The sequence below is a fragment of the Pristiophorus japonicus genome, chromosome 9 (assembly GCF_044704955.1).
Source record: "Pristiophorus japonicus isolate sPriJap1 chromosome 9, sPriJap1.hap1, whole genome shotgun sequence".
NCBI classification, from domain to species: domain Eukaryota; kingdom Metazoa; phylum Chordata; class Chondrichthyes; family Pristiophoridae; genus Pristiophorus; species Pristiophorus japonicus.
Genome location: NC_091985.1, coordinates 223925947 through 223953370, shown reverse-complemented (window position 1 = coordinate 223953370; position 27424 = coordinate 223925947). Strand labels below are relative to the sequence as shown.

General features: G+C 44.6%; 1 protein-coding gene across 3 annotated transcripts in view; it reads left to right on the top strand.

The window, feature by feature from the left end:
- LOC139273780 (zinc finger protein 664-like) overlaps positions 1 to 27424 on the top strand; it is a 92024-nt gene that overhangs the window by 7229 nt on the left and 57371 nt on the right. Inside the window, exons 2-3 of one of the 3 annotated variants that reach the window (XM_070890874.1) lie at positions 5314 to 5466; positions 12808 to 14374. The exons of 1 other annotated variant lie outside the window; for it this stretch is intronic. In XM_070890874.1, the coding sequence (XP_070746975.1) occupies positions 13163 to 13627 (465 nt within the window). In that variant the 5' untranslated portion in view covers positions 5314 to 5466; positions 12808 to 13162 and the 3' untranslated portion in view covers positions 13628 to 14374. Of the gene's footprint in view, positions 1 to 5313; positions 5467 to 12807; positions 14375 to 27424 lie in introns of those variants that run through there. One more of the 3 variants, XM_070890875.1, reaches the window with a different exon arrangement.

Genomic DNA, 27424 nt, shown 5'->3' with positions numbered 1-27424 from the left:
AACCTTGGCTGCAGTGGGGGTAGTGAGTGAAACCTAAAAAGGCCCCTCCTATTGTGGCTCTAATCCCTTCCGAATCCATACTTCCCTGGTGCCACGAGGGACAATTCGGGTAAAACTGGGAGGTCGAGGTGAGCATCTTGAACCTGGTTGTGAACTAGTCGCAGAGCCTGAGTCAGAGAAAGAACATAGGTGGTCATCAGTCTAGCTGAGATCTCATATCTAGGAACAATTTCCCTCATTAACACCTTAACAACAGTCTGAGTCTTATTGTCCAGGTTAGGGTAGGCTTCAATCCATCTGCTAAACACATCTACTATTACTAACACATATCTGTAACACTGAACTTTTTGCAACTCAATGTAGTCCAACTGAAATGTCTCAAAGGGACCTTCGGGTAGGGGCGTTTTACCCCAATCACAGGGGACTCCCTTCCCTGGATTATGTTGCTGGCCAACCAGGCAACGACTACTGATGTTCTGGGTGAGCGCCTGGAGTTTAGGGTGCCACCAAGTAGCCAAAAGTGTGTCACTCGTGGTCCTTGCTCCACAATGAGTAGCAAAATGCAGACATTCTATAACCCATGAGGCCAACTCGTCAGACATGCAAGTCTGTTCCGCGGGAGTGGTCCAGAGTTTAGAAACATTGTCATAAGTACATGCATAATATTTCCACAACAGTTTATCTTTTTCAGGAGCGTCCCCCTGTGCTTTTATAACATCTTGGATGGTTGGCATTGGTTTTTCCGAGGCTAACTTATCCTTCGCAGGATTTTTAGTCTGACTCATAATTTTGGGCACTACCATCTGTTGGTCACGAGAGGCCTGTTTGGCCTCTTGGTCAGGACAACGATTCCCTATATCAACCAGAGAATTTCCGGTAGGTTGGGCGGTACATTTGACAATGGCAATGCGTTTGGGGAACATGAGGGCTTGCAACAAATCAGATGTTTGAGATATCTCATTCCCCTGTGAGGTTAGGAATCCCCTATTTTTCCATAATTGTCCGAAATCATGCGCCACCCCAAAGGCATACCTAGAGTCGGTATAGATATTGACTTTGAGATCTTTGGCCAAGATACAGGCTTGGGTGAGGGCGAATTGTTGAGCAGAATTCCAAGACCTGATTCTCCTGGTTTACTATGGCGTATCCTGAGATTCGTGTATCTTCTGGATTAATAGAAGTACTTCCGTCAACATACATAAACAATCATGACTGGGTTCTTCCTCATCTTGGGGTGGCTCAGTAAGAAAACAGGCCGGATTAATTGCAGTACAGTGCCGAAAAGTCAGTTTAGGATTGCCTGTGATTTCAGTGGGTTCTGTCGGATAGAGGGCCAGTCCACATTGCCCTGCACTGGGATCTCAATTAATGGGAGTATAACCCACTTGGAAGGGGTCCTCTGCCCACACATGAGGATCCACATAATCAGGTATGTCCAAGCCAGTATGATGCCGTAGAGTTGTTAATACTTTCTCGGGGTCCCCATTAAATTGGACTGTTCGGCCATGTTTTACAATTTGCACATCCCGGCTGGTAGGGTCAGCCTCATCTATGGCCTTACGTACCATAACTCCCAAATCTTTAGCATGGTGAGGGGCTAATACTTCACGAGCAATATGCGGTGCCATTGTTAGGGGCTGTTTCCACAGATTCTTATCCACTTCCACAAAATCTGCCTCTCTTTCCAGTCCAGTCACTCTAGCCCTTAATAGAATTCCCTTCACTTCCCCTTCGTGATCCTGATAAAAGTTCTGCAGGTCCTGATTCTTTCCACTGGGATCGTATGCTCGGGTCACGTGATCGGGTGCCTGCGGCAGGTCCAGAGACCACCACTGAGGGGTTCTAGTGTTTTAATACTGCCGCTTAAGGGTTTCCTGTTTTACAATAATCCCATTATCTCCACACTCCAAATGCAACTGGAATTTGCAAAGGGGGTCTCTAGCCATCAAGTTACAGTCCAGATTGGTTGTGATAACAACTCGATGTTCCACCGATTCTTCCTGGTAACCCATTTTAACCGGTTCTGACACTGGGAATGTCGAGATTTGTCCCAGGAATCCTGAAAGTTCCTGTGTTTCAGTAGAAGCAGGGAGTTTAAGCTTTGATTGTACAGAAGACATGAAGGCTCCCGTATCTATCAAAAAGGGTTGCCACTCATTCAAAATGGGTTCGTCGTCCGGGGAGGATCCCTGCACAATCAAGCTGCGTAGTCAATCGGGGGACAATTGACCAAAGGGGTTGTTCTGGGAGAAGTTAAGTGTAAGATCCTCCTCTCCCCCCTTGCCCCCCTCCTCTTCCTCCTCTTCCTTTTCCATGTTGACGGTAGGGGCAATTTTTATTCCAATGTCCTTCCTGCCCACAATTAAAACAGTCAATTCCTCTTACCCAGTCCCGGCCTCTTCCCATACCATGCCGGGGACAATAGGGAGGTTTATTAGCAGGGCTCGGGCCGTTTGGTTGTTTAGTATAACCGTATCCTTGCTTATCCATCCAATCCTGTATGGCACACTACGGTTCTATTGATCCTTCCTCCCGAGATGGCTCTTCCTTTCTAGTCACGTATTCAGTCTTGACCCGGGTTGGGGGCGCACCTCCCCCCTCCCCTTTCTTTTTCTGCCAATAATATCTAACTGCCCTTTCCATCTATCCGGATAGCGTGAGCAATCAAATAGTTGTTTGAAGATCACAGACATCTATAGAGAGGTGGTCTGCAGCTTATTGTGCATCAGGGTTTGGCATTGGTCTGACAGGGAATTGGTGTCGGGACTTTGGGATCTTGGAAATCATTTCTAGGCCGGAGGATGTTTCAGAGCTGTCTGACTGCTTGACAGTTCTGCGTCTCGATCGGCGGGGGTGTTTGCTATGTCTTTCACAACTTGGACTGGTAGGTTGACTCGAAGATTTACGGGACTGTTTGTGATGTCGAGATATAGTTCTGCCCTTTCGAGTGTGAGATCTGGTCCTTTCGGCTATATTGCTTGTAAACTGGGGATCCGAATCGCTATCAGAGGATGAGGAGTCAGTTTGGGTTAGTTGCTTTGGTGATATGTGGTTGTTCCTAACTCTTTTTACCGGAGTGTTAGGTGGAGGGTGTTGGGAAGAGGACTGGAGCAAGAGGCCAGGGGGTGCGGGAGGCGCTGTTGGGCGCTGAGTCAGTGGCCACTCATCAATTTCATCATCAGCCTCGGTTAACACAAAGCCAGCCATTTTAACTTGTAGTTGATCAATACCTTTCTCAGAGGTCCCAGAGGATCTCTTAGCAAGTTTCTCGTGCGCACATTCATTCTTTTTTTTTAAAGACGTCTACAGTTTTAACATGTGTTCCCTCTGTCAATGCAAGTCCTAATTTAATAGCATTTGTTTGCCAACTCGATAGAAGTGATGCATCTTTTAATTTCTGACAATAATGTCGCCAGGTTGCAATTAAATTTTTTATCCCCTTTTCCTCGTCCCCTTCTCCAAATTAATCCCTGTGCTTTTTTTTTTACCTCTACGCTTCTAGTGTCACTTAGAGGCCACTGGTCATCCCCTAATAATTTGTTCAGGGCTCCTGATAATTTTCTAAAGTCTTCAGCTCTTTCAGGGAATTCCTCACATAGCTTTTGTAGCGGATTATCCGCATCCGTGGTTTTATCTAACTGATTACCCATTTTCACACTGCCCCTCGTATTACTGTGTCGCTACGCGTTCATGTCGTCATGCAATTTAAACAAACTTAAAAATAGACACAGACTTTACAGAACTAACACGGACTTTAACTAACTCCAAATAACCAAACTTTACTAATGCTAACACTTACCCGCGTCGCCGCGCGGTTCGCGTCACCGCGCGATTTCAATACTAAACTACCACGTCGCCTCGCAGTTCACGTCGCCGCGCAATCCGCGTTGCCTCGCAGTTCATGTCGCCGCGCAATCCGCGTCGACCCGTGGCTCGCGTCGCCGCGCGAGTTAAGATACTTTAAACTTACAAGGACTTCTAACACTTACCCGCATCGCCGCGCGGTTCGCGTCGCCGCGCGATTTACAAAATAGACAAAGACTTCTAACACTTACCCCTATTTTTTTTTTTAAATCCTTTTGAATCCATCTCAGTTGTTTTGCTGTGCCTTCTCTGAATGTTTGCTTTCAACAAGTTTTTCTTTTTTTTTTTAACCACCGGGACCATGTAATTTTTTCTTTTTTAACAAATCTATCCTTTGGGCATTTCCTGGCTCCGCAACTTATCATCCGAATATACGTAATTCAATAAGGTTCACACTCTTAAACTTCCCACATACAGGACAACACTACGAAGGGTTAAAACAAACTTTCATTCTGTTTGAGATAAAACAAACCACAACTCCCAGGCTTTTTTTCTACAGTAAAAATCACAGAAGCATTTCTCATTTAAACAGACATTCACAAGAGTCTCTTTTCTTTCCTATTAATTTTTTTTTTGGATCCATGATTGATCATCTATCCCTATCTAGCTCTAACTATCTTTCCAAGTCGCCGCTTGGTTTGCGTCATCGCACAATTTCCCTATCTCTATCCCTATTCTAAGTTTGAAAGGTATTCACCAGATTGTCCTGGATCTCGTTCAGACACTACCTGAGAACCAGCGAGTGGCTAAACTTTCCTCAGACTTTTGAAACCGGGGGAAACTGGAGCAGTATTGAAATCATACTCACTCCAGTGGCCATTTTCCCCTCGTCTCGTCCAAGGCTAATCTGGCTCTTAATTCGCAAGTTTTCGGCAGTCGTCCGTTGAGATCCCACTTCTGACACCAAATGTTAATTCCTGGATTCTTTTACTTCAATCTGGTTCAGTAAAATTACTGAGTCGAATACCTCTTGTGCTTTGAACAAAGCAGTCTTTATTACCGGCCAGTAAGACCTATCAGACAGAAGATATACTCTCTGGATAGAGCGTACACACTCCCTACGGATAGGTGTAGTTACATCGTAAAGCGTTAACAGTTATACAGTTTTGAAATCAGATAACAAAATACAAATGGATTGACAGTCTAACTCAGCCACTCATTAGTCAATCTATATGAGATGTTCTTCTTGAAAGCTCAAGTATTGCCTCCAAATGTTTCAATCTAATGGTGTGACTATTTACTGAGACCTTGCAATTCTGCAGATGTATTTCATGTTACAATTATATATTATTGGCAGGATTAGTGACTTGAAACCTTGAGACAGACTGTTAGCTATGCTGATGTTGCACTATTTGCAATCTGACATTCTCCCAGCTATTCTTCCATGGCTTATACATTTTCATATATCCCGTTTACTTTACTGTCCTTAATTCCATATATTCCGTTCAGATATCCACAATTTCACTGAACCAGATTGAAGGAAAAGAACTCAGAAATCAACATTTGGTGTCAGAAGTGGGATCTCAACGGACGACTGCCGAAAACTTGCGAATTAAGAGCCAGACTAGCCTTGGACGAGACGAGGGGAAAGTGGCCACTGGAGTAAGTATATTTTCAATACTGCTCCAGTTTCCCCCAGTTTCAAAAGTCTGAGGAAAGTTTAGCCACTCGCTGGTTCTCAGGTAGTGTCTGAACGAGATCCAGGACAATCTGGTGAATACCTTTCAAACTTAGAATAGGGATAGAGATAGGGAAATTGCGCGGTGACGCAAAGCAAGCGGCGACTAGAAAAGATAAGTTAGAATAGGTAAGCCTGCCTGGGCTCGAGGCCCAGAGCCTGCCTGGGTTCGAGGCCCAGTGTCTGTGGGTTCGAGGCCCAAGTAAAACCGCGCGGCAACGCGGAGAGAGAGAGAGAGAGAGAGAGAGAATCGCGCGAACCGCGTAGGGAAACGCGGAGGTTAGGGAATTACGTAAAATTAAGCCGCGGGACTACGCGAGACTGTGTAAATTTTAAATTGTACTTACGCCAGATACGGCGTCGATCTTGTATATCACTTGGTCCGCCTAGGCTCTGGGTAAGATAACTGAAACCACCACGGGGCGACGTGGAGACAATCAGGACCTGGCTAATTAGGACCTTGATCCAACGTGCGGCGACACAGGATGGGTAATTTAGATAAAACTACGAATTCCCTGAAAGGTCATGGATCCAAAAATTAATAGGAAAGAAGAGAGACTCTTGTGAACATCTGTTTTAAATGAGAAATGCTTGTGTGATTTTTACTGTGGGAAGCCGGGGAGTTGTGGTTTGTTTTAGCTCCACCCACTTTTTCAAACAGAATGAAAGTTTTTTTTAAACCCTTCGTAGTGTTGTCCTGTATGTGGGAAGTTTAAGAGTGTGAACCTTATTGAATTACAAAGTTTGAATTGGGATTTTGAGATATTCAGAGAGGCACAGAACATACTGAGATGGATTCAAAAGGATTCAAAAAAATATATTATATTAAATAACACGACCTTGAGGCTGGAACAATTGAGATAACGAAAAGCAGTCCACAGCCTACGTGTAAATGTCAACAATTGTAATTAAGTGCTGTTTGGAGGGCAGTGTCATTTATTTAAAATTTTGTACATCAACAACAATAGCAGGAATCAGTGAGTGTAGATGAACGTGCCAGACTTCCCTCTAGTTATGGAAAAGACGTAACGTACTAATTAGGTGCTGGAAAAAAAAAATGTGTTCTGAGATTTTAAATTATGAGAAAAATTCCACTGCAGTCTAAAAAAAAATCACTCCTGTCGAGTTGGCAGAAAAACTCCATTAAATTAGGGCTTTCATTGACAGAAGGAAGACATATTAAAAACCGTAGACGTCTTAAAGAAAGAGTGCACGCACGAGAAACGTACTCAGAGTTCCACTGGGACCTCTGAGAAATGTATCCATAGACTACTTAGTTAAAATGGTTGGCTTTGCATTGACCGAGGCTGATAACGAAATTGAATTTCAGTAAACAAATAGCTATTAAAAATTTGTGGTCTCGTTTTAAATCAATTAAAAAAATATGTTTGGCAGGTACTTGAATAAGAAGTTAAAAAATATTGGAGTTTAATCAAATGCTGCCTTTCCTGATGAAAAGATTTTTTTTTCAGATGGTTACGTGAAGTCACGTAATGACATCAGGTCTTCTTACAAACCTGTAAAGGAGTTAACCCTTTCCATTGACAGCCGTTTCATACTGAACATTATCAATTTGGATTTCTTAATAGAAAAAAGACTCTCCTAACAGAGGAATGGTGCGATAGTCAGAATAAAAATTAAAACAGAACTAGCTTATGTAATAATACTTGCCTGATACAATAAAGAAATAGATACACAAACAAAACAAATTGAAGAGTTAAAAGGCTAAGATAAATAAGCTGAAAGGGATCCACAAACCCAACTTAACCCTGACCTCCGATTTCACGGAGTAACCTCGACATGCATGGATATAATGCAGAATCAAGGGACCTGTGGGCCCTGGTAAAGCAAACCCTGAGCCCAACTGAGCATGCCCGATTTCTAACTCACCTAGGACGTGCTACTCATGATGCATTGTTGGTTGCTCACCCTAACGATGTCCAGGATCGCCTAAACGCTATCTTTAATGCTCTCACCACGACCCTTCAGAAGCCCATCAGTATGGCCGCAGTATTAGAAACTAAACCCAAACGAGAAGAAACTGCCGATGAATTCATGGAAAGATTTATTGAAATATACGGAAGTCAATCAGGAGATAATGCCTTCAGGGCAGGAGAGGATTCTCCTCAATTCTGCGCTATCCTACTTCAGTGCCTGCCCTATTCGATTGCTCACGCTATCCGGACAAATAATATGAATTGGGCAGATATCAGTAACGCCCAGATGGAAAGGGCGGTTAAATATTATTGGCAGGAAAAGAAAGGAGAGGGGGGAGGTGCGCCCCCAACCCAGGTCAAGACTGAATACGTGACTAGAAAGGAAGAGCCGCCTCGGGTGAAGGACCAAAACCCGACCCAAGGTGATACCAGATGGAACCGCAGTGTTGCGTGCAGGGTTGGGTGGATAAACAGGGATACGGTTATATCAAACACCCAAATGGCCTGGGCCCTGCTAATTACGGACCACCCTACTGTCTCCGGCCTGGTATGGGAAGAGGTCGAGGCTGGGAAAGACGAGATGGATGCTTTATTTGTGGGCAAGAAGAACATTGGAATAGAAATTGTCCCTCCCGTCAGCACAAAAAAGGAAGAGGAGGGAGGCAAGGGGGGAAGAGGACGGGGATCTTACACTAACTTCTCCCAGAACAACCTCTTTGGCCAACCGTCCCCCGATTCGTATTGACTACGCAACTTGATTGTGCAGGGACCCTCCCCGGATGACGAACCGATGATATTGTTAAAAATTCGGAATGAGTGGCAACCCTTCTTGATAGATACGGGAGCCTTCATGTCTTCTGTACAATCAAAGCTTAAACTCCCCACCTTCACTGAAACACAGGAACTGTCAGGATTCCTGGAACAAGTATCTACATTCCCGGTGTCAGAACCGGTTAAAATGGGTTACCAGGAAGAATCGGTGGAACATCGATTTGTTATCACAACCAATCTGGACTGTAACTGTGAATGTTTAAAAATGTATAGAGACATTGAAGTTGAGAACGTGGGAATTGTATAGGGACAGTATAAGCTAACAAAGAATTCATGGAGGAATAGCCATGATATCTCAGACTCGAGACTGCAAAATGTTACAACACTAACACATATTGAAACAAAACCCACAGCTTGCAGAAAAACCTCAAGGTCTTATTAAATCATGTTATTAACCTGAAACATTAACAGAAGGTCTTTGTTTAAAATCAGACCATACTTAGGTCGGCTTATGAGTTGACAAAGGGAAAGAGGGATCAAAAGGGATAGGCTGAACTAGGATGTCACTCTGGCCCTATCTTGTTATCTTTTGCCGAAAATGTATAACCGTCGTCCCTTTACAATGTAACGTCACTTGTCCGTAGGAAGTGTGTACGCTCTATCAAGAGAGTACTCCTTCTGTCTGATAAGTCTCGGCCGGTAAGAAATAAAGACTGCTTTGTTTAAAGCACAACGGTATTCGACTCAGTGATTTCACTGAACCAGATTGAAGGAAAATAACTCAGAAATCAACATTGTACCTGCCTTGTGAGTGATTGATGGGACACTGCAGAGGGAGCTTTCCTCTGTATCTAACCCGTACTCTACCTGCCCTCGTTGTGTTTGATGGGACAGTATAGTGGGAGCTTTCTGCTATATCGAATCCGGACTGTACCTGCCCGAGGAATGTTTGATGGGGCAGTTTAGAGGGAGATTTGTTCTACATCGAACCCGTGCTGTACCTGTCCTGGCATTGTTTGATCGGGGAGAATAGAGGAAGCTTTACCCTCTGCCTAACCCATGCTTTACCTGCCCTTGGAGTGTTTGTTGGCCGGTGTAGAGCAAGCTTTACTCTGTATCTAACCTGTGCTGTACCTCCCCTGGGAGTGTTTGTTAGGGAAATGTAGAGGGATTTTTACTTTGTACCTAACCTGTGCTGTACCTGTTCTGGCATTGTTTGATGGGCCAGTATAGAGGGACCTTTACTCTGTATCCAACTTGTGCTATGCCGGCCCTGGGAGTATTTGATGGGACAGTGTAGAGAGAGCTTTACTAAGACCCGAGGTTGCAAGCCATCAGATCCAGGGGGCTTTTCCACCTTTCATCCCATTATTTTACTGAGCACTTTTTCTTTAGTGATTGCTTTAAGTTCCTCCCTCGCTATAGCCGCTTGATTATCTATTATTGGGGTGTTTTTAATGTCTTCTACCGTGAAGACTGATACAAAATATTTGTTCAAAGTCTCTGCCATTTCCCTGTTCCCCATTATTAATTCCCCAGTCTCATCCTCTAAGGACCAACGTTTACTTTAGCTACCCTATCCTTTTTACATACCTGTAGAAGCTCTTTTTATATTGCTTGCTAGTTTACTCTCATAATCTACCTTCCCTCTCTTTATTATTTCTTTAGTCATCATTTGCTGTTTTTAAAAACATTTGCCAATGCTCTGGCCTCCCACTAACCTTGGCCACTTTGTATGCCATTGTTTTCAATTTGATACCATCCGTTACTTCCTTCATTAACCGCGGATAGTTCTCTCGTCGCTTAAAGTCTTTCCTTCTCACCAAAATATATTTGCTCGTGGCTCAGGTAGTAATCCAGAGATTATTGCCTTTGTGGTTCTGCTTTTTAATTTAGCCCCTAGCTGCTCAAAATCCTTCAGCAGAACCCCTTTCTTTGTTCTGCCTATGTCATTGGTACCTACGTGGACCACGACAACTGGATCTTCCCCCTCGTACTCCAATCCCTCTTCAGCCCAGAGGAGATGTCCTGAACCTTGGCACCGCGCAGGCATCACAGCCTTCGGGACTCACGCACTCGGCTGCAGAGAACAGTATCTATCTCCGAAACTATACTGTTTCCGATCACTACAACATTTCTTTTTACTCCCCCTACTTGAATAGCCTCCTGTACCACGGCACTGTGGTCAGTTTGCTCATCCTCCTTGCAGTCCCTGCCCTCGTCCAAACAGGGAGCAAGAATCTCGTACCGTTGGACAATTGCAAGGACTGAGGCACCTCCATCACTATCTCTTGGGTCCGCACAGCTGCCTCGCTTGTAGCCACACCATCCTGTCCCTAACCACGGACCAAACTTAAATTAATTAATCTAAGGGGTGGGACTGCTTCCTGGAACACAGGGTCCAGGTAACTCTCCCCCTCCCTGATGTGTCGCAGTGTCTGCAGCTCGGACTCCAGCTCATCAACGCGGAGCCGAAGTTCCTCGAGTAGCCAACACTTACTGCAGATGGGGTCAACCAGCTCCCACATGCAGCAGCAGTAACACATCGCCTGCCCTGCCATCTCTAATGTATTTAATTAATTTTTCACATTTTGAAAGTTTAGATTTTTAATCCCAGCTCTTAATTTAAACCAATGCCGAAGAAAAGAGAGAAAAACTGACCAACCAATCACTTCCCTGCTTTTCTGCGACATCACATTGTGAATCTTTTTACTTCTTATCCTCCCAGGTCACTTGGTGCTGTTTCGGCTGTCTGCTCGGCTGACTCACGCCCTTTGTAGACTTACCGCTGCTCCCGCTCTTGTGCCCTTTCCAAAGGGATGGGCGCAAGTCTTTTTTTCTACTCGTGTTGGTTCTTTCATCATCTGCTGCAGGCACAGTCTAGCAGCTGTCCTTCAGCACTCGGCCAGCTCAGTCAGTAGTGGTGCTACCGAGCCAGTCTTGATGGACATTGAAGTCCCCCACCCAGAGTACATTCTGTGCACCTTGCTACTCTCAGTGCTTCTTCCTAGTGGTGTTCAACATGGAGGAGTACTGATTCATCAGCTGAGGGAGGGCGGTGGGTGGTCATAAGCAGGAGGTTTCCTTGTCCATGCTTGACCTGAAGCCAGGAGACTTCATGGGGTTCGGAGTCAATGTTGAGGACTCCAGGGCCACACCCTCCCGACTGTATACTACTGTACCGCCACCGGTGGAACAGGACATACCCAGGGATGGTGATGGAGGAGTCTGGGACATTGGCTGAAAGGTATGATTCTGTGAGCATGACGATGTCAGGCTGTTGCTTGACTAGTCTGGGCCATCTCTTCCAATTTTGGCACAAGTCCCCAGATGTTGGTGAGAAAGACTGGGCTGGGTGGGCTGTTGTCGTGTCCGTAGCCGGTGCGGAGGTCGATGCCGGGTGGTCCGTCCGGTTTTATTCTTATTGTTTTTCGTAGCGGTGGATCAATTGATGAATCAATATGATCTTATTGAATGGTGCAGCAGGCTCGAGGGGCCAAATGGCCTACTCCTGCTTCTAGTTCTTATGTGCTTATTCCCTAACCCAGATCCTGTCTCTATATTAAGAGCAATGATCCCAACACTGACCATGGGGGACACCACTGTTTACATCCCTCCAGTCTGAAGAACATCCATTAACCACTACTCTCTGTTTTCTGCCCTTTACCCAACTTCCTCTCCACGCAGCCCCACTCCATTTAATACCATGAGCCTTAATTTGATCAACAAGCCTCCTGTCCGGCACCTTATCAAACAATCCATATGACAATCCATCTACACAACATCCACTGTATTTCCTTTCTCACTACACTGTGTTATTTCCTGCAATCATCCCTGCTGTCTGTCCTGAATGAATCCCTTTTACTACCAAATGTTGCAACGTTTACTTCTGTAACCAGAATCTACCCGCGCAGGGGTAAAGCGCTCTATCAATGACACCAGGAGCCCAGACACGGGACCGGGCTGTGCTCTGAACAGGCGCATTGCCAGTGGTGGAGGTGGTCTGAGGTGGAAGAGACATTCCGCGAGTCAGTAGGAGCTTGTGGGCTCAGCGGAGGAATTAGACCCCTGGGTGGGCTGGGCAGCTTCATAAACACCTGGTGTAGGCCCCAGGCATCTAATATGAGCCGGCAGGACACATGTTTGACCCGCGATGATGGACCCGACTGCTCGGGGTAAATAGCTGAATTCTTAGACACGATCAGCGTGCCTGCGTGGCCATCTTGGTACAGGAACAGAGGGTGGGTGGGGCTTTAGGGTCTCAGTGACCTCGAGAGAAAATCATTTCCTCATTTATACTCAGTCTGCACAGACGGGATGTAGAACTGAACCCAACCAGAGAAGAGGAAGTGAGAAAACTGCAGATGGAAGAAAGAAATGATGGAGGTGGTGCGATGAGTTTGGATTTCAGCACAGGGTGGAGGGAGAGTGTGTGGGATGGGAATTTACAGCTTTGGGGAACAAGAGAGGAAAGAATGTTCCATAAAAAGTAGGATTGTCTGTCCTCAATTTCTATCCTGCACTTCCAGTGCTGACTTTCGTAAACACCTTTTACAGGATATTAGAAGAGGAGGATTTACAGACAGAAAACTCAAATCAATTATATCAAGATCTGACAGAGTCACTCGATTCACTTGAATATCATCGGCCTTTGAATGTGAAAGGAGAAACGTTTGTTTGCTCTGTCTGTGGGAAAAGATTTCAAACATCAGTGTGACTGGAAAAGCACTGAGACACACACACCCGAGTGAGAGTGTTCCAGTGCACTGACTGTGGAAAGAGCTTCAACCAGTTACACAGCCTGAAAAAACATCGCATCATTCACAGCGGGGAGAAACCATACACGTGTTCTGTGTGTGGACGAGGCTTCAACTGATCGTCAAACCTGGAGAGACACAAGGACACCTGCACCATGGAGAATCCGTGGAAATGTGGAGACTGTGGGAAGGGATTCAATTGCCCCTCTGCACTGGAAACTCATCGACGCAGTCACACCAGGGAGAGGCCGTTCACCTGCCCCACGTGTGGGAAGGGATTCACTCGTTCATCCCACCTCACTGAACACCAGCGAGTTCACACTGGGGAGAGGCCGTTCACCTGCACTGTGTGTGGGAAGGGCTTCACTTATTCATCCAGCCTGCTGGCACACCAGCGAATTCACACTGGGGAGAGACCGTTCACCTGCTCCGTGTGTGAGAAAGGATTCACTTGTTCATCCAGCTTGGTGAGACACCAGCATGTTCACACAGGGGAGAGGCCGTTTACCTGTCCCGTGTGTGGGAAGAAATTCGCTGCATCTTCACACCTCATTGAACACAAGCATGTTCACACTGGAGAGACCGTTCGTCTGTACCGTATGTGGGAAACGGTTTGCTAAATCATCTCATCATCTGAGACACCAACGCATTCACACTGGGGAGAGGCCGTTCATCTGCTCTGAGTGTGGGAAGGGCTTCACTCGTTTATCCAACCTTCAGTCACATCAGCGAGTTCAAAAGTGACTGCAGGGGTTGGACTCTGCTTTTATTGTTGCCGTTAATCACATCCAGGACTGAACCATGTTCACTCAGACAGTTGGAGTTTGTTGCTGCTGGTGTAATTAATCCCTATAACTGGGCTGGAGTTTAATTTTCTGGATATCATAGAATCATAGAATGGTTACAGCACAGAAGGAGGCCTTTCGGACCATCGAGCCCGTGCCGGCTCTCTGCAAGTCCCACTCCCCACCCTTTCGCTGTAGCCCTGCAAATGTTTTATTTCAGGTACTTATCCAATTCCCTTTTTGAAAGCCACGATTGAATCTGCCTCCACCAGCCTTACAGGCAGTGCATTACAGATCCTAAACACTCGCTGCTTAAAACAAAGTTTTTTCTCATGTCGCCTTTGGTTCTTTTGCCAATCACCTTGAATCTGTGTCCTCTGGTTCTCAATCCTTCCGCCAATGGGAATATTTTCTCTCTACTCTGTCCAGACCCCTCATGATTTTAGAGCACCTCTATCAAATCTCCTCTCAACCTTCTCTGTTCTAAGAAGAACAACCCCAGCTTCACCAGTCTATCCATGTAACTTAAGTCCCTCATCCCTGGAATCATTCTTGTAAATCTTTTCTGCACCCTCTGTCAAACAACGATCAAATAAATCAGCTTTGTTTCCTACATACAGTGAGTCGATTCCTTGATTTCTCCACGAGGAGACTAATTGATGTCCTGTTATCGACTGTTCCTTTTCTCCTTTGTATTTATAAAGTGCCTTTCACGGCCTCTGTTTTAGTGATGTTGGTTGAGGGATAAATGTTAGCTTGGACACCAGAGAGATTTCTTCGAAATAACGTCATGGAATCTTTTACGCCCTCTTGAGAGGTCAGATGGTTCTGATTCTCAGAAGATCAAGATGTAGGTCAGTTTGGGTGGAGATAAGAAATAATAAGGGAAAGAAGTCACTGGTGGGAGTAGTCTATGGGCTCCCTATCAATAGCTACACTGCAGGACAGCATATATATGAAGAAATAATGGAGGCTTATAAGAAAGGTACTGCAATAAGCATAGACGATTTAAATCTTTATATTGATTGGATATATCAATATAAAGATTAGGTGGCCTTGAGGAAGAGTTCATAGAATGTATTCGGGATGTTTTCTTAGAACAATGCGCTATGGAACCAACCAGGGAGCAGACTATTTTAGAATTGGTAATGTGTAATGAGACTGGGATTAATTCATGATCTCATAGTAAAGGATCCTCTTGGGAAGAGTGATCATAGTATAGTAGAATTCCAAATTCGGTTTGAGGGTGAGAAACTTGGGTCTCAAAATAGTGCCCTGAAAAATAAAGGCAATTACAAAGGAAGGGTAAGACAGTAGATAAGGAGTGGCAGACATTTAAGGAGATATTTCATAGCTCAGAAAAGATATATTCCAATGAGAAAGAAAGACTCTAAGAAGGATGAACCATCCGTGGCTAACTAAGAAGTAATGGGTGGTATCAAATTGAAAACAAAGGCATACAATGTTGCGAAGATTAATGAAAGGCCAGAAGATTGGGAACTTTTTAGAAAATAGTAAAGGACGACGGAAAAAAAGGGAATAGATTGAGAGTAAACTAGCAAGAAATATAAAAACAGACAGTAAGAGCTTCTACAGGTATATAAAAAGGAAGCGAGTAGCTTAGTTGGTCCTTTTAGAAGATGAGACTGGGGAATTAATAATGGGAAACAAGGAAATGGCAGAGAATTTGAATAAATATTTTGTATCGGTCTTCACTGTAGAAGACACTGAAAGCATCTCAATAATTGATAATCAAGGGGCTATTGGGAGGGGAGAACTTAAAACAATCACTATTGCTGGGGAGAAAAGGTACTAGGCAAACTAATGGGACTAAAGGTGGACAAGTCCCCTGGTCCTAATAGCCTGCATCCTCGGGTCTTAAAAGAAGTGGCTGCCGAGATGGTGGCCACATTGGTTGTAATCTACCAAAAATCCCTGGATTCTGGAGAGGTCCCAGCAGATGTAATTCCCCTATTTAAGAATGGAGGGAGACAGAAAGCGGGAAACTGTAGACCAGTTAGACTAACATGTCATTGGGAAAATGCTAGAGTCCATTATTTAGAAAATCATTATGCAGTCAAGCAGAGTCAGCATGGTTTTATGAAAGGGAAATCATGTTTGACAAATTTGATGGCGTTCTTTGAGGATGTAACGAACAGGGTGGATAAAGGGGAACCAGTAGATGTCGTGTATTTGGATTTCCAGAAGGCACTCGATAAGGTGCCACATAAAAGGTTACTGCACAAGATAAGAGCTCATGGGATTGGGGGTAATATATTAGCATGGATAGAGGATTGGCTAACAAACAGAAAACAGAGCGTAGGGATAAATGGGTCATTTTCAGGCTGGCAAACTGTAACTAGTGGGGTGCCACAGAGATCAGTGCTGGGGCCTCAACTATTTACAATCTATATTAATGACTTAGATGAAGGGATCGAGTGAATGTAGCTAAACTTGCTGATGATACAAAGATAAGTGGGAAAGCAAGTTGTGAGGAAGATGCAAATAAAGGGATATAGATCGGCTCAGTGAGTGGGCAAAAGTTTGGCAGATGGAGTATAATGTGGGAAAATGTGAGGTCATCCACTTTGGTAGGAAAAATAAAAAAGCAAATTATTATTTAAATGAGGAGAGATTAGAAAATGCTGCAACACAGAGGGATCTGCGGTACTTGTGCATGATACACAAAAAGTTAGCATGCAGGTACAGCGTAATTAAGAAGGCAAATGGAATGTTGACCTTTATTGCAAGGGGGATGCGTATAAAAGTAGGGAAATCCTGCTACAACTACACTGTTGTTGAGACCACACCTGGAGTACTGCGTACAGTTTTGGTCTCCTTATTTAAGGAGAGATATACTTGCATTGGGGGCAGTTCAGAGAAGGTTCACGAGGTTGTTTCCTGAGATGAAAGGGTTGTCTTATGAAGAAAGGTTGAGCAGGTTGAGCCTATATTCATTGGAGTTTAGAAGAATGTGAGGTGATCTTATTGAAACGTATAAGATTCTGAGGGGGCTTGACAGGGTAGATGCAGAGAGGATGCTCCCCCCTGTGGAGGAATCTAAAACTAGGGGTCATAGTTTCAGAATAGGGGGTCGCCTATTTAAAATAGAGATGAGGAGGAATTTCTTCTCTCAGAGGAACATGAACCTTTGGAATTCTCTGCCCCAGAGAGCTGTGGAAGCTGGGTCATTAAATATATTTAAGGTGGAGATAGACAGATTTTTGAACGATAAAGGAGTCGAGGGTTATGAGGAGCGGGCAGGGAAGTGGAGTTGAAGGCAAGATCAGATCAGATCAGCCATGATCTTATTGAATGATGGAGCAGACTCAAGGGGCCAAATGCCCGACTCCTGCTCCTATTTCTTATGCTCTTATGGGGCCTCATGTGAAAGACGGCACCCCTGACAGTGCAGCGCTCCATCTGCATTGCATTGGAATGTCGGCCTAGATTTTATGCTCCATGCTCTGGGGGTGGACTTGAACCCACAACCTACTGACTCAGAGACTACCACTGAGCCATGACTAACACCGCATTGCTCGGGATTATTTGAGTTCTCTTGCCGTCTGTTACTCCCACAGATAAGTCCGAGCTCCCCATACCTTCAAGAGTGCCTCTCCTAGCCTTGCAATCAGAGAATCATAGAAATTTACAGCACAGAAGGAGGCCGTTCAGCCCATCATGTCTGTGCTTGCTGACAAAGAGCTTTCCAGCCTGATCCCACTTTCCAGCTCTTGGATCGTAGCCTTGTAGCTTACGGCACTTCAAGTGCATATCCAAGTACTTTTTAAATGCTATGAGGGTTTCTGCCTCTACCACCCTTTCAGGCAGTGAGTTTCAGACCCCCACCACCCTTGGTGAAAATATTTCTCCTCAAATCCCCTCTAAACCTCCTACCACTTACTTGAAAGCTATGTCCCTTGGTTATTCAACCCTCTGCTGAGGGAAATAGGTCCTTCCTATCTGCTCTATCTAGGCCCCTCATAATTTTATACACCTCAATTAGGTCTCCTAAGCCTCCTCTGTTCCAAAGAAAACAACCCCAGCCTATCCAATCTTTCCTCATAGCTAAAATTCTCCAGTCCAGGCATCATCCTCATAAATTTCCTCTACCCTCTCTGGGGCAGTCACATCTTCCCTGTACTGTGGTGACCAGAACTGCACGCAGTACTCTAACTGTGGCCTGAGTAGTATTTTATACAGTTCAAGCATAATCTCCCTACTCTTCTATTCTGTGCCTCGGCTAATAAAGGCAAGTATCCCGTATGCCTTCTTAACCACCCCCCTTTGTCCCTCTACACTTCTCAGTGTCCTACCATTTATTGTGTATTCCATTTCCTTGTTAGCCCTCCCCAAATGCATCACCTCACACTTCTCCGGATTGAGTTCCATTTGGCACTGTTCTGCCCACCTGACCAGTCCATTGATATCTTCCTGCAGTCTACCGCTTCTTCATTATCAAGCACAGGGCCAATTTTTGTATCATCTGCAAACTTCTTAATCATACCTCCTATATTCAAGTCCAAATCATTGATTATATATATATCACAAAAAGCAAGGGACCAAGTACTGAGCCCTGTGGAAGCCCACTGGAAACTGCCCTGGGATGGTAGAGAAGGAGATTTATTCTGTATCTAAACCAGGCTGTAGTTGGCCTGGGCGTGTTTGATGGGGAGTATAGAGGGAGCTTTCCTCTATATATGTAGAGGGAACTTAACTCTGTACCTTGCCTGTGCTATATATGACCTGGGAATGTTTGATGGGACAGCGCAGAGGGAGCATTACTCTGTCACTAACCCATGTTGTATATGCCCTGGGAGTATTTGAAGGGTCAATGTGGAGGGAGCTTTACTCTGTATCTAATCCCTGCTGTACTACATGTCTTATTACATTAATATACTTGCAGAATTGGCATATAATGAATTTCAACATTGACAAATGTGAGATATTGCATTTTGGTAACAGAAATAAGGAGGTCACATATTAGTTGGAAAACCAGAATCTAAAGGGGCAGAAGAGCAAAGTGATCTCAGAATACAAATGCAAAAATCACCAAAGGTAGCGACATAGGTTAATAAGGCCGTTAAAAAGAGCAAACCAAGCACTCGGGTTTATTTCCAGGTGGATTGAATTGAAAAGTAGCTAAGTTATGCTGAACTTGTATCAAACCTCGTTTAGACCACATTTGGAGCACTGTGTACAATTGTGATCTCCATATTATAAAAAGGATAGAGGCATTGGCGAGGGTGGAAATTAGATTTACAATTATGATACCAGAAATGCGAGGTTATGTCTATTAGGAAAGAATGAAAAGGCTGGGTCTCTTCCTCTTGAAAAGAGAAGGTGACTTTAAAAAAAATTTGTTCATGGGATGTGGGCTTCGCTGGCAAGGCCAGCATTTATTACCTATCTCTAATTGCCCTTGAGAAGATGGTCGTGAGCCACCTTCTTGAACCGCTGCAGTCCGTGTGATGGAGCGGCGAGGTCAGGGCGAAGGAGCGGCGAGAGATTGTAGAGGGACATGACCGTGGCCCAGGAGAGGCGTGAGTTTGGGGCTCAGAAGAGGCGAGGGCCCAGGGGCAGCACAGGCCAGCCACACTGCGACATACGTGCGCATTAGGTCCGTGCAGCAGAGCTGGTCTCCAGTCGTTTTGGTTAATCCTTGCCACTGGACCAAGACCTAGCTCTGTCAAGCCCGTGTGGTGGCTGGTGTGCAACGGTCACCACACGTTAAAAAAAATCCACGCACAGGCATCTTCCACCCTTCAACATGTAGTACGGGACCTGGAATTTTAGGTCCTTCATTGAAACACCTGTGAACTTTTTGACTTGGAAGCAAGTCATCCTCGATTCGAGGGACTGCCTATGATGATGATGAGGGAGGGAGTGCCAGGATTTTGACCCAGCGACGAAGGAACGGTGATATTCTTACATATCAGGATGGTGTGTGACTTGGAGGGGAACATGCTGGTGGTGGTGTTCCCATGTGCTTGCTGCCCTTGTCCTTCTAGATGGTAGAGGTCACTGGTTTGGGAGGGGCTGCCGAAAAAGCACTCTCATATCTCCACCTGTTTCTTTCTCAATTTCTCTCTCTCCCCCCACCTTGTTGTCTCTCTCTCTAATTCACATTTGCTCTATTAAGAACATAAGAAATAGGAGCAGGAGTAGGCCATTTGGCCCCTTGAGCCTGCTCCGCCATTCAATAAGACCTCTACCTCTCTCATTTCTCTCTGACTCACTGTCTCACTCTTTCCACCTTTCTCTTCTCTGCTTCTCTGTTCCTCTTTCTGCTATGCTCTCAGTCTACCTCTCTCCGCCTCTTTCGCCCCTCTCTCTTTTTGCCCCATTCTCTTCTCCCTTGCCATCCCGGCCAATACCTTCTCTTCCTTTCCTTTCTTTCTCTGCCTCATTCTGTCTCTCCCACTCCCCCTTTTGGATTTAAGTCTCACTTACTTTGCTGTCTGTTTGATCTCACTCTGTCCAGCTCTCTCTCCCTTCCGTGTCAATCTTTGTCTCACTCATTCGCTCTCTCTCCCTTCGTGCAGATTGGAAGGTACCAAATATAACCCCACTATTTAAGAAAGGAGGGAGAGAGAAAACAAGGAATCACAGACCAGTTAGTCTGACATCAGTAGTAAGGAAAATGCTAGAATCTGTTATAACGATGTGGTAACAGGGCACTATTAAAAATAATAACAGGATTGGGCAGAGTCAATACGGATTTATAAAACTGAAATCATGTTTGACAAATCTGTTAACATTTTTTGAGGTGGTAACTAGCAGAATAGATAAGGGGGGAACTAGTGGATGTGGTGTATTTGGATTTTCAGAAGGCATTCGACAAGAGATAATTAAACAAAATTAGAGCTCATAAGATTGGGGGTACTATACTCGCATGGATTGAGGATTGGTTATAAAATCATAAAATAGTACAGGACAATATAAGCTTAAACCAGAGTGAGTAATAGAATAGGTTAGATTATAATGTGTGATGTTTATACCTATAATTATGAAACTATAAGAAATAACTAACAGCAGGCAGGGGAGTTTAGGGATAATCAGAAAATTGCTGAAGAAAAGTAACTGCTGGTAACCAGGGAAAGTGTCCTTGTAAATCACAGATTAGAGAAGTTCCAGCTTCTTTTCCCAGCTTCCTGCCAAAACCCAGCAGAGAAGACAAAGAAGAGTCAGGTGCCAGAGATGGATCACTGCAGGGTATAAAAGTGAGGGGAGACTGATGTAAGGGGGCAGTCGGGACTGGAGACACCGGAGATCAAGCTCAGGGTGCCCGAGGTTCCAATCAGCGGGCTGACCTTGTGTCATTTACTGTGGACACGAGCATGGATTGTGGATTGGTTAATGGACAGAAAACAGAGTCGGAATAAACGGGTAATTTTCGGGTTGGCAGGCTGTAACTAGTGGAGTGGTACCGTAGGGATCAGGGCTTGGGCCCCAGCTATTCACAATCTATATCAATGATTTGGATGATATCCAAGTTTGCTGATGATACAAAGCTAGGTGGGAATGTAAGTTTTGAGGATGATGCAAAATGCAAAGAAACTTCAAAGGGATATAGATGGGCTAAGTGAGTGGGCAAGAAGATGGAAAATGGAATATAATGTGAAGTTATCCACTTTGGTAGGAAAAATAGAAAAGCAGAGTAGTTTGTAAATGCTGAAAGATTGGAAAATGCTGTTCAGAGGGTCCTGGGTGTCCATGTATATGAATCACTGAAAGTTAACATGCAGGTACAGGAAGCAATTAAGAAAGCAAATGGTATGTTGACCTTTATTTTAAAAGGATTTGAGTGTAAGAGTAAAGATGTCTTACTGCAATTACATACTGCCCTGGTGAGACCACATTTGAAGTATTGTGTACAGTTTTGATCTCCTTGCCTAAAAAAGGATATACTTGCCATTGAGGAATGGAGGTTCACCAGATTGATTCCTGGGATGGGGGATTGTCCTATGAAGAGAGATTGAGTAGATTAGGCCTATATTCTCTGTAGTTTAGAAGAATGAGAGGTGATCTAATTGAAACATACACAATTCTTAAAGGGCTTGACAGGGTAGATGCAGGAAGGATATTTCCTCTGGCTGGGAGTCTGGAACCAGGAGTCACAATCTCAGAATAAGTGTCGGCCATTTAGGGCTGAGATGAAGATAAATTTCTTCACTCAGAGGATGGTGAATCTTTGGAAGTCTCTCCCCCAAAGGGCTATGGATGCTCAGTGTTTGAGTATATTCAAGGCAGCTTGATACATTTTTGAATATTAAGGGGTGAAGGGATATAAGGAAAGTGGAGTTGAGGTAGAAAATCAGCTATGATATTATTGAATGGTGGATCAGGCTCGAGGGGCCGAATGGCCTGCTCCTATTTTTTGTGTTCTTATAACATAAGTGGATTGGAGTCACTGTTAATCTAGTGGAAAACTTGCTTTAGGTTCTAACCTCTGCTGCACCTCTGACACAGTTGACTACTCCATCCTCCTCCAACGCCTCTCCATCAATGTCCAGCTAGGTGGGACTGCACTCGCCTGGTTCCATTGTTGCCTATCTAACCGTAGCCAGAAAATATCGTGCAATGGCTTCTCTTCCCACTCCTGCATTGTTACCTCTGGTGTCCCCCAAGGATCTGTCCTTGTTTCCCTCTTATTTCTCATCTATATGCTGCCCCTTGGCGATATCATCTGAAAACACGGAGTCAGTTTCTACATGTACGCTGACGATACCCAGCTCTACCTCTCCACCACTTGTCTTGACCCATGCTTGGTATCTAAATTGTCAGATTGCTTGTCCGACATCCAGTACTGGATGAGCAGAAATTTTCTCCAATTAACTATTGGAAAGTCCGAAGCCATTATCTTTGGTCCCCGCCACAAACTGCGTTCCCTAACCACTGACTCCATCCCTCTCTTTAGCATCAATCTGAGGGTGAACAAGACTGTTCACAACCTAGGTGTCATATTTGACCCTGAAATGAGTTTCCAGCCACATATCCGCGGCATAACTAAAACCACCTTTTTCCACCTCCATAACATTACCCACCTCCGCTCCTGCCTCAGCTCTTGTGCTGCTGAAACCCTCATCCATGCCTTTTTTACCTCTAGACTACTCCAACTCACTCCTGGCCGGTCTCCCACATTCCTCACTACGTAAGCTTGAAGTCATCCAAATCTCAGTCCCCCATGTACTAACCCACATCAAGTCAAGATCACCCATCACTCCTGTGCTTTCTGACCTCCATTGGCTCCCAGTTAAACAAAGCCTCGATTTCAAAATTCTCATCCTTGTTTACAAATCATTCCATGGTCTCGCTCCTCCCTATCTCTGTAATCTTTTTCAGCCTCACAACCTCACAAGATATCTTGCTCCTCAAATTCTGGCCTCTTGAACATCCCTCATTATAACTGCTCAACCACCATTTTCCAATCCTCTCTGGCTTTAGATATGGTGCTGGAGGACTACTAATGTGGTACTTTTGTTTAAGAAGGGAGATAGGGATAGGCTGAGTAATTACAAACCAGTCAGCCCAACCTCAGTGGTAGGAAAATTATTGGAAAAAATCCTGAAGGACAGGATAAATCTTCACTTAGAAAGACACGGCTTAATCAAGGACAGACAGCACGGATTTGTTAAGGAAAGGTCGTGTCTAACTAATTTGATTGAATTTTTCGAGGAGGTAACCAGGAGGGTGGATGAGGGCCAAGCGTATGATGTAGTGTATATGGATTTTTCAAAGCTTTTGATAAAGTCCCACATGGCTGTTTGGTCACGAAAGTAAAAGCCCATGAGATCCAGGGCAAAGTGGCAAGTTGGATCCAAAATTGGCTCAGAGGCAGGACGCAAAGGGTAATGGTTGATGGATGTTTTTGTGACTGGAAGGATGTTTCCAGTGGGGTTCTGCAGGGCTCAGTACTAGGTCCCTTGCTTTTTGTGATATACTTGAATATAGACTTGAATATAGGGGGTATGATTAGGAATTTTGCAGATGATACTAAAATCGGCTGTGTGGTTGATAATGAAGAAAGCTGAGGACTGCAAAAAAATATCAATCAACTGGTCAAAACTGTGGCAAATGGAATTTAATCCAGAGAAGTGTGAGGTAATGCAAGTGGGGAGGGCTAACAAGGAAAGGGAATACACATTAAATGGTAGGACACTGAGAAGTGTAGAGGAACAAAGGGACCTTGGAGTGCATGTCCACAGATCCCTGAAAGTAGCAGTACAGGTAGATAAGGTGGTTAAGAATGCATACGGAATGCTTGCCTTTATTAGCCGAGGCACAGAATACAAGAGCAGGGGGTTATGCTTGAACTGTTTTTTTTTTAAAAAAGCTGAGTACTGCGTGCAGTTCTGGTCACTACATTAAAGGAAGGACATGATTGCACTGGAGAGGGTACAGAGGAGATTTATGTTGCCGGGAGTGGAGAATCTTAGCTATGAGGACAGATTGGATAGGCTGGATTTGTTTTCCTTGGAACAGAGGAGGCTGAGAGGAGACCTCATTGAGGTGTATAAAATTATGAGGGCCTAGATATAGAGGATAGAAAGGACCTATTTCCCTTAGCAGAGGGTTCAACAACCAGTGGGCATAAATTAAAATAATTGGTAGAAGATTTAGAGGGAATTTGAGGGGAAATTTATTCACGCAGAGGTTTGTGGGATTCTGGAACTCACTGCCTGAAAGGGTGGTAGAGGCAGAAACCCTCACCCACATTAAAAAAATACTTGGATGTGCACTTGAAGTGTCGCAACCTGCAGGGTTACAGCTGGATAGCCTCTTGTTGGCTGGCACGATGTGCCAAAATGGCCTCCTTCTGTGCTGTAAACTTCTATGATTCTACTTCCAATATAAATAGCTGTGACGTGGTGCATTTTGGTAGGTGGAATAAGGAGGCCAGGTACTCAGCTGTGTCAGCTGTGGCTCAGTGAGTAGCACTCTCACCTCTGAGTTATAAGATTGTGGGTACAATTCCCACACCAGGGATTTGAGCACAAAAATCTAGGCTGACAATCCAGTGCAGTGCTGAGGGAGTGCTGCACTATCAGGTGCCGTCTTTCAGAAGCGACGTTAAACCACAGCCCCGTCTGCTCCCTCAGGTGCATGTGAAAGGTCCCATGACACTATTTCGAGGAAGTGCAGAGGAGTTATTCCCGGTCTCCTGGCCAGTATTTATCCTTCAACATTACAAAAACAGATTGTCTGGTCGTTATCCCCGAGAGGATGAGATGGGGAATTAATAATGAAGAACAGGGAAATCGCAGAGATGTTGAACAAATATTTTGCATCGGTCTTCATGGTAGAAGGCATTAAAAACATCCCAATATTGGATAATCAAAGGACTGTATGGAGGGAGGAACTTAACACTATCACTAATGAAGTAGTATTCGGTAAAATAATGGGACTAAAGGCAGACAAGTCCCCAGGACCTGATGGCTTACATCCTGGGGTCTTAAAAGAGGTGGCTGCAGAGATAGTGGATGCATTGGTTGTAATCTACCAAAATTCCCTGGATTCTGGGGCGGTCCCATTGGATTGGAAAACCGCAAATATAATGCCCCTATTTAAAAGAAAAAGGAGACAGACAAAAAGCAGGAAACTATAGACCAGTTAGCCTAACATCTGTCGTTGGGAAAATGCTAGAGTCCATTATTAAGGAAGCAGTAGCAGGACATTTGGAAAAGCACAATTCAATCAAGCAGAGTCAGCATGGTTTTATGAAAGGGAAATCATGTTTGACAAATTTGCTGGAGCTCTTTGAGGATGTAACGAGCAGGGTGGATAAGAGGGAACCAGTGGATGTGGTTTAATTGGATTTCCAGAAGGCATTCGATAAGGTGCCACATAAAAGGTTACTGCACAAGATAAAAGTTCACGGGATAGGGGGCAATATATTTGCATGGGTAGAGGATTGGCTAACTAACAGAAAACAGAGAGTTGGGATAAATGGGTCATTTTCCGGTTGGCCAACAGTGAATGGTGGGGTGTCGCAGGGTGCTAGGTCCTCAACTATTTACAATCTATATTAATGACTTGGATGAAGGGACCGAGTGTAATGTAGCCAAGTTTGCTGATGATACAAAGATGGGTGGGAAAGCAAGTTGTGAGGAGGACACACAAAATCTGCAGGGGATATCGATAGACTAAGTGAGTGGGCAAACATTTGGCAGATGGAGTATAATGTGGGAAAGTGTGAGGTTGTCCACTTTCGCAGAAAGAATTAAAAAGCAAATTATTATTTAAATGGAGCAAAATTGCAAAGTGTTACAGTACCGAGGGACCTGGGCATCCTTGTGCATGAAACACAAAAAGTTAGTATGGGGTACAGCACGTAATCAGGAAGGCAAATGGAATGTTGGCCTTTATTGCAAGGGGGATAGAGTATAAAAGCAGAGAAGTTCTGCTACAACTGTACAGGGTATTGGTGAGGCCACACCTGGAGTACTGCGTACAGTTTTGGTCTCTGTATTTAAGGAAGGATATACTTGCATTAGAGGCTGTTCAGAGAAGGTTCATTAGGTTGACTTATGAAGATGGGTTGAGTAGATTGGGCCTATTCACATTGGAGTTCAGAAGAATGAGAGGTGATCATATCGAAACATACAAGATAATGAGGGGGCTCGACAAGGTGTATGCACAAAGGATATTTCCACTCATAGAGGAACTAAAACTAGGGGACATAGTCTCAGAATAAGGGGCCCATTTAAAACTCAGATGAGGAGGAACTTCTTCTCTGAGGGTTGTAAATCTGTGGCATTCTCTGCCCCAGAGAGCTGTGGAGGCTGGGTCTTTGAATATCTTTAAGGTGGAGATAGACAGATTTTTGAGTGATAAGGGAATACAGGGTTACAGGGAGCGGGCGGGGAAGTGGAGCTGAGTCCATGATCAGAACAGCCATGATCTTATTGAATGGCGGAGCAGGCTCAATGGGCCGAATGGCCTACTCCTGCTCCTATTTCTTATGTTCTCACCACATTGCTGTTTGTGGGAGCTTGCTGTGTGCAAATTGGTGCTGAGTTTCCCACATTACAACAATGACTACGCTCCAAAAGTACTTCATTTGCTTTAAAGCTTTGTTTTGAGATGTGTGGTGGTGGTGAAAGGTGCAATATAAATGCAAGTACTCCATTTTCGGGAAAAAAGTATCTAAATGGTGTTGAGGAGCAAAGAGATCTAGGGCAGGGGGGTCAATTATTTGGGCTGGAGGGCCACTTAACAAAGTTTTGGTGAGCTGTTGAGTGCCGCCTACCAATATTCCACCAATCGCTGGGTCCCGCACAGACTGATCCCCAGCTCCTGCCACTGGAAGAGACACTGCGCATGTGCAGCTGCATCGTGCCCGGCTGTGCAGCACATTTAAAGGGACCGTGCACAAAAAAATAAAACATTGCATAAACATAAATTCATGTAGTAGTCAGATGCTATCTTACATACACAACTTGTATCCGGTACTGCTTATAAATGAAACATAGAAACATAGAAAATAGGTGCAGGAGTAGGCTGTTCGGCCCTTCGAGCCTGCACCACCATTCATTATAATCATGCACTTCAGTACCCCATTCCTGCTTTCTCTCCATACCCCTTGATCCCTTTAGCCGTAAGGGCCACATCTCATTCCCTTTTGAATAT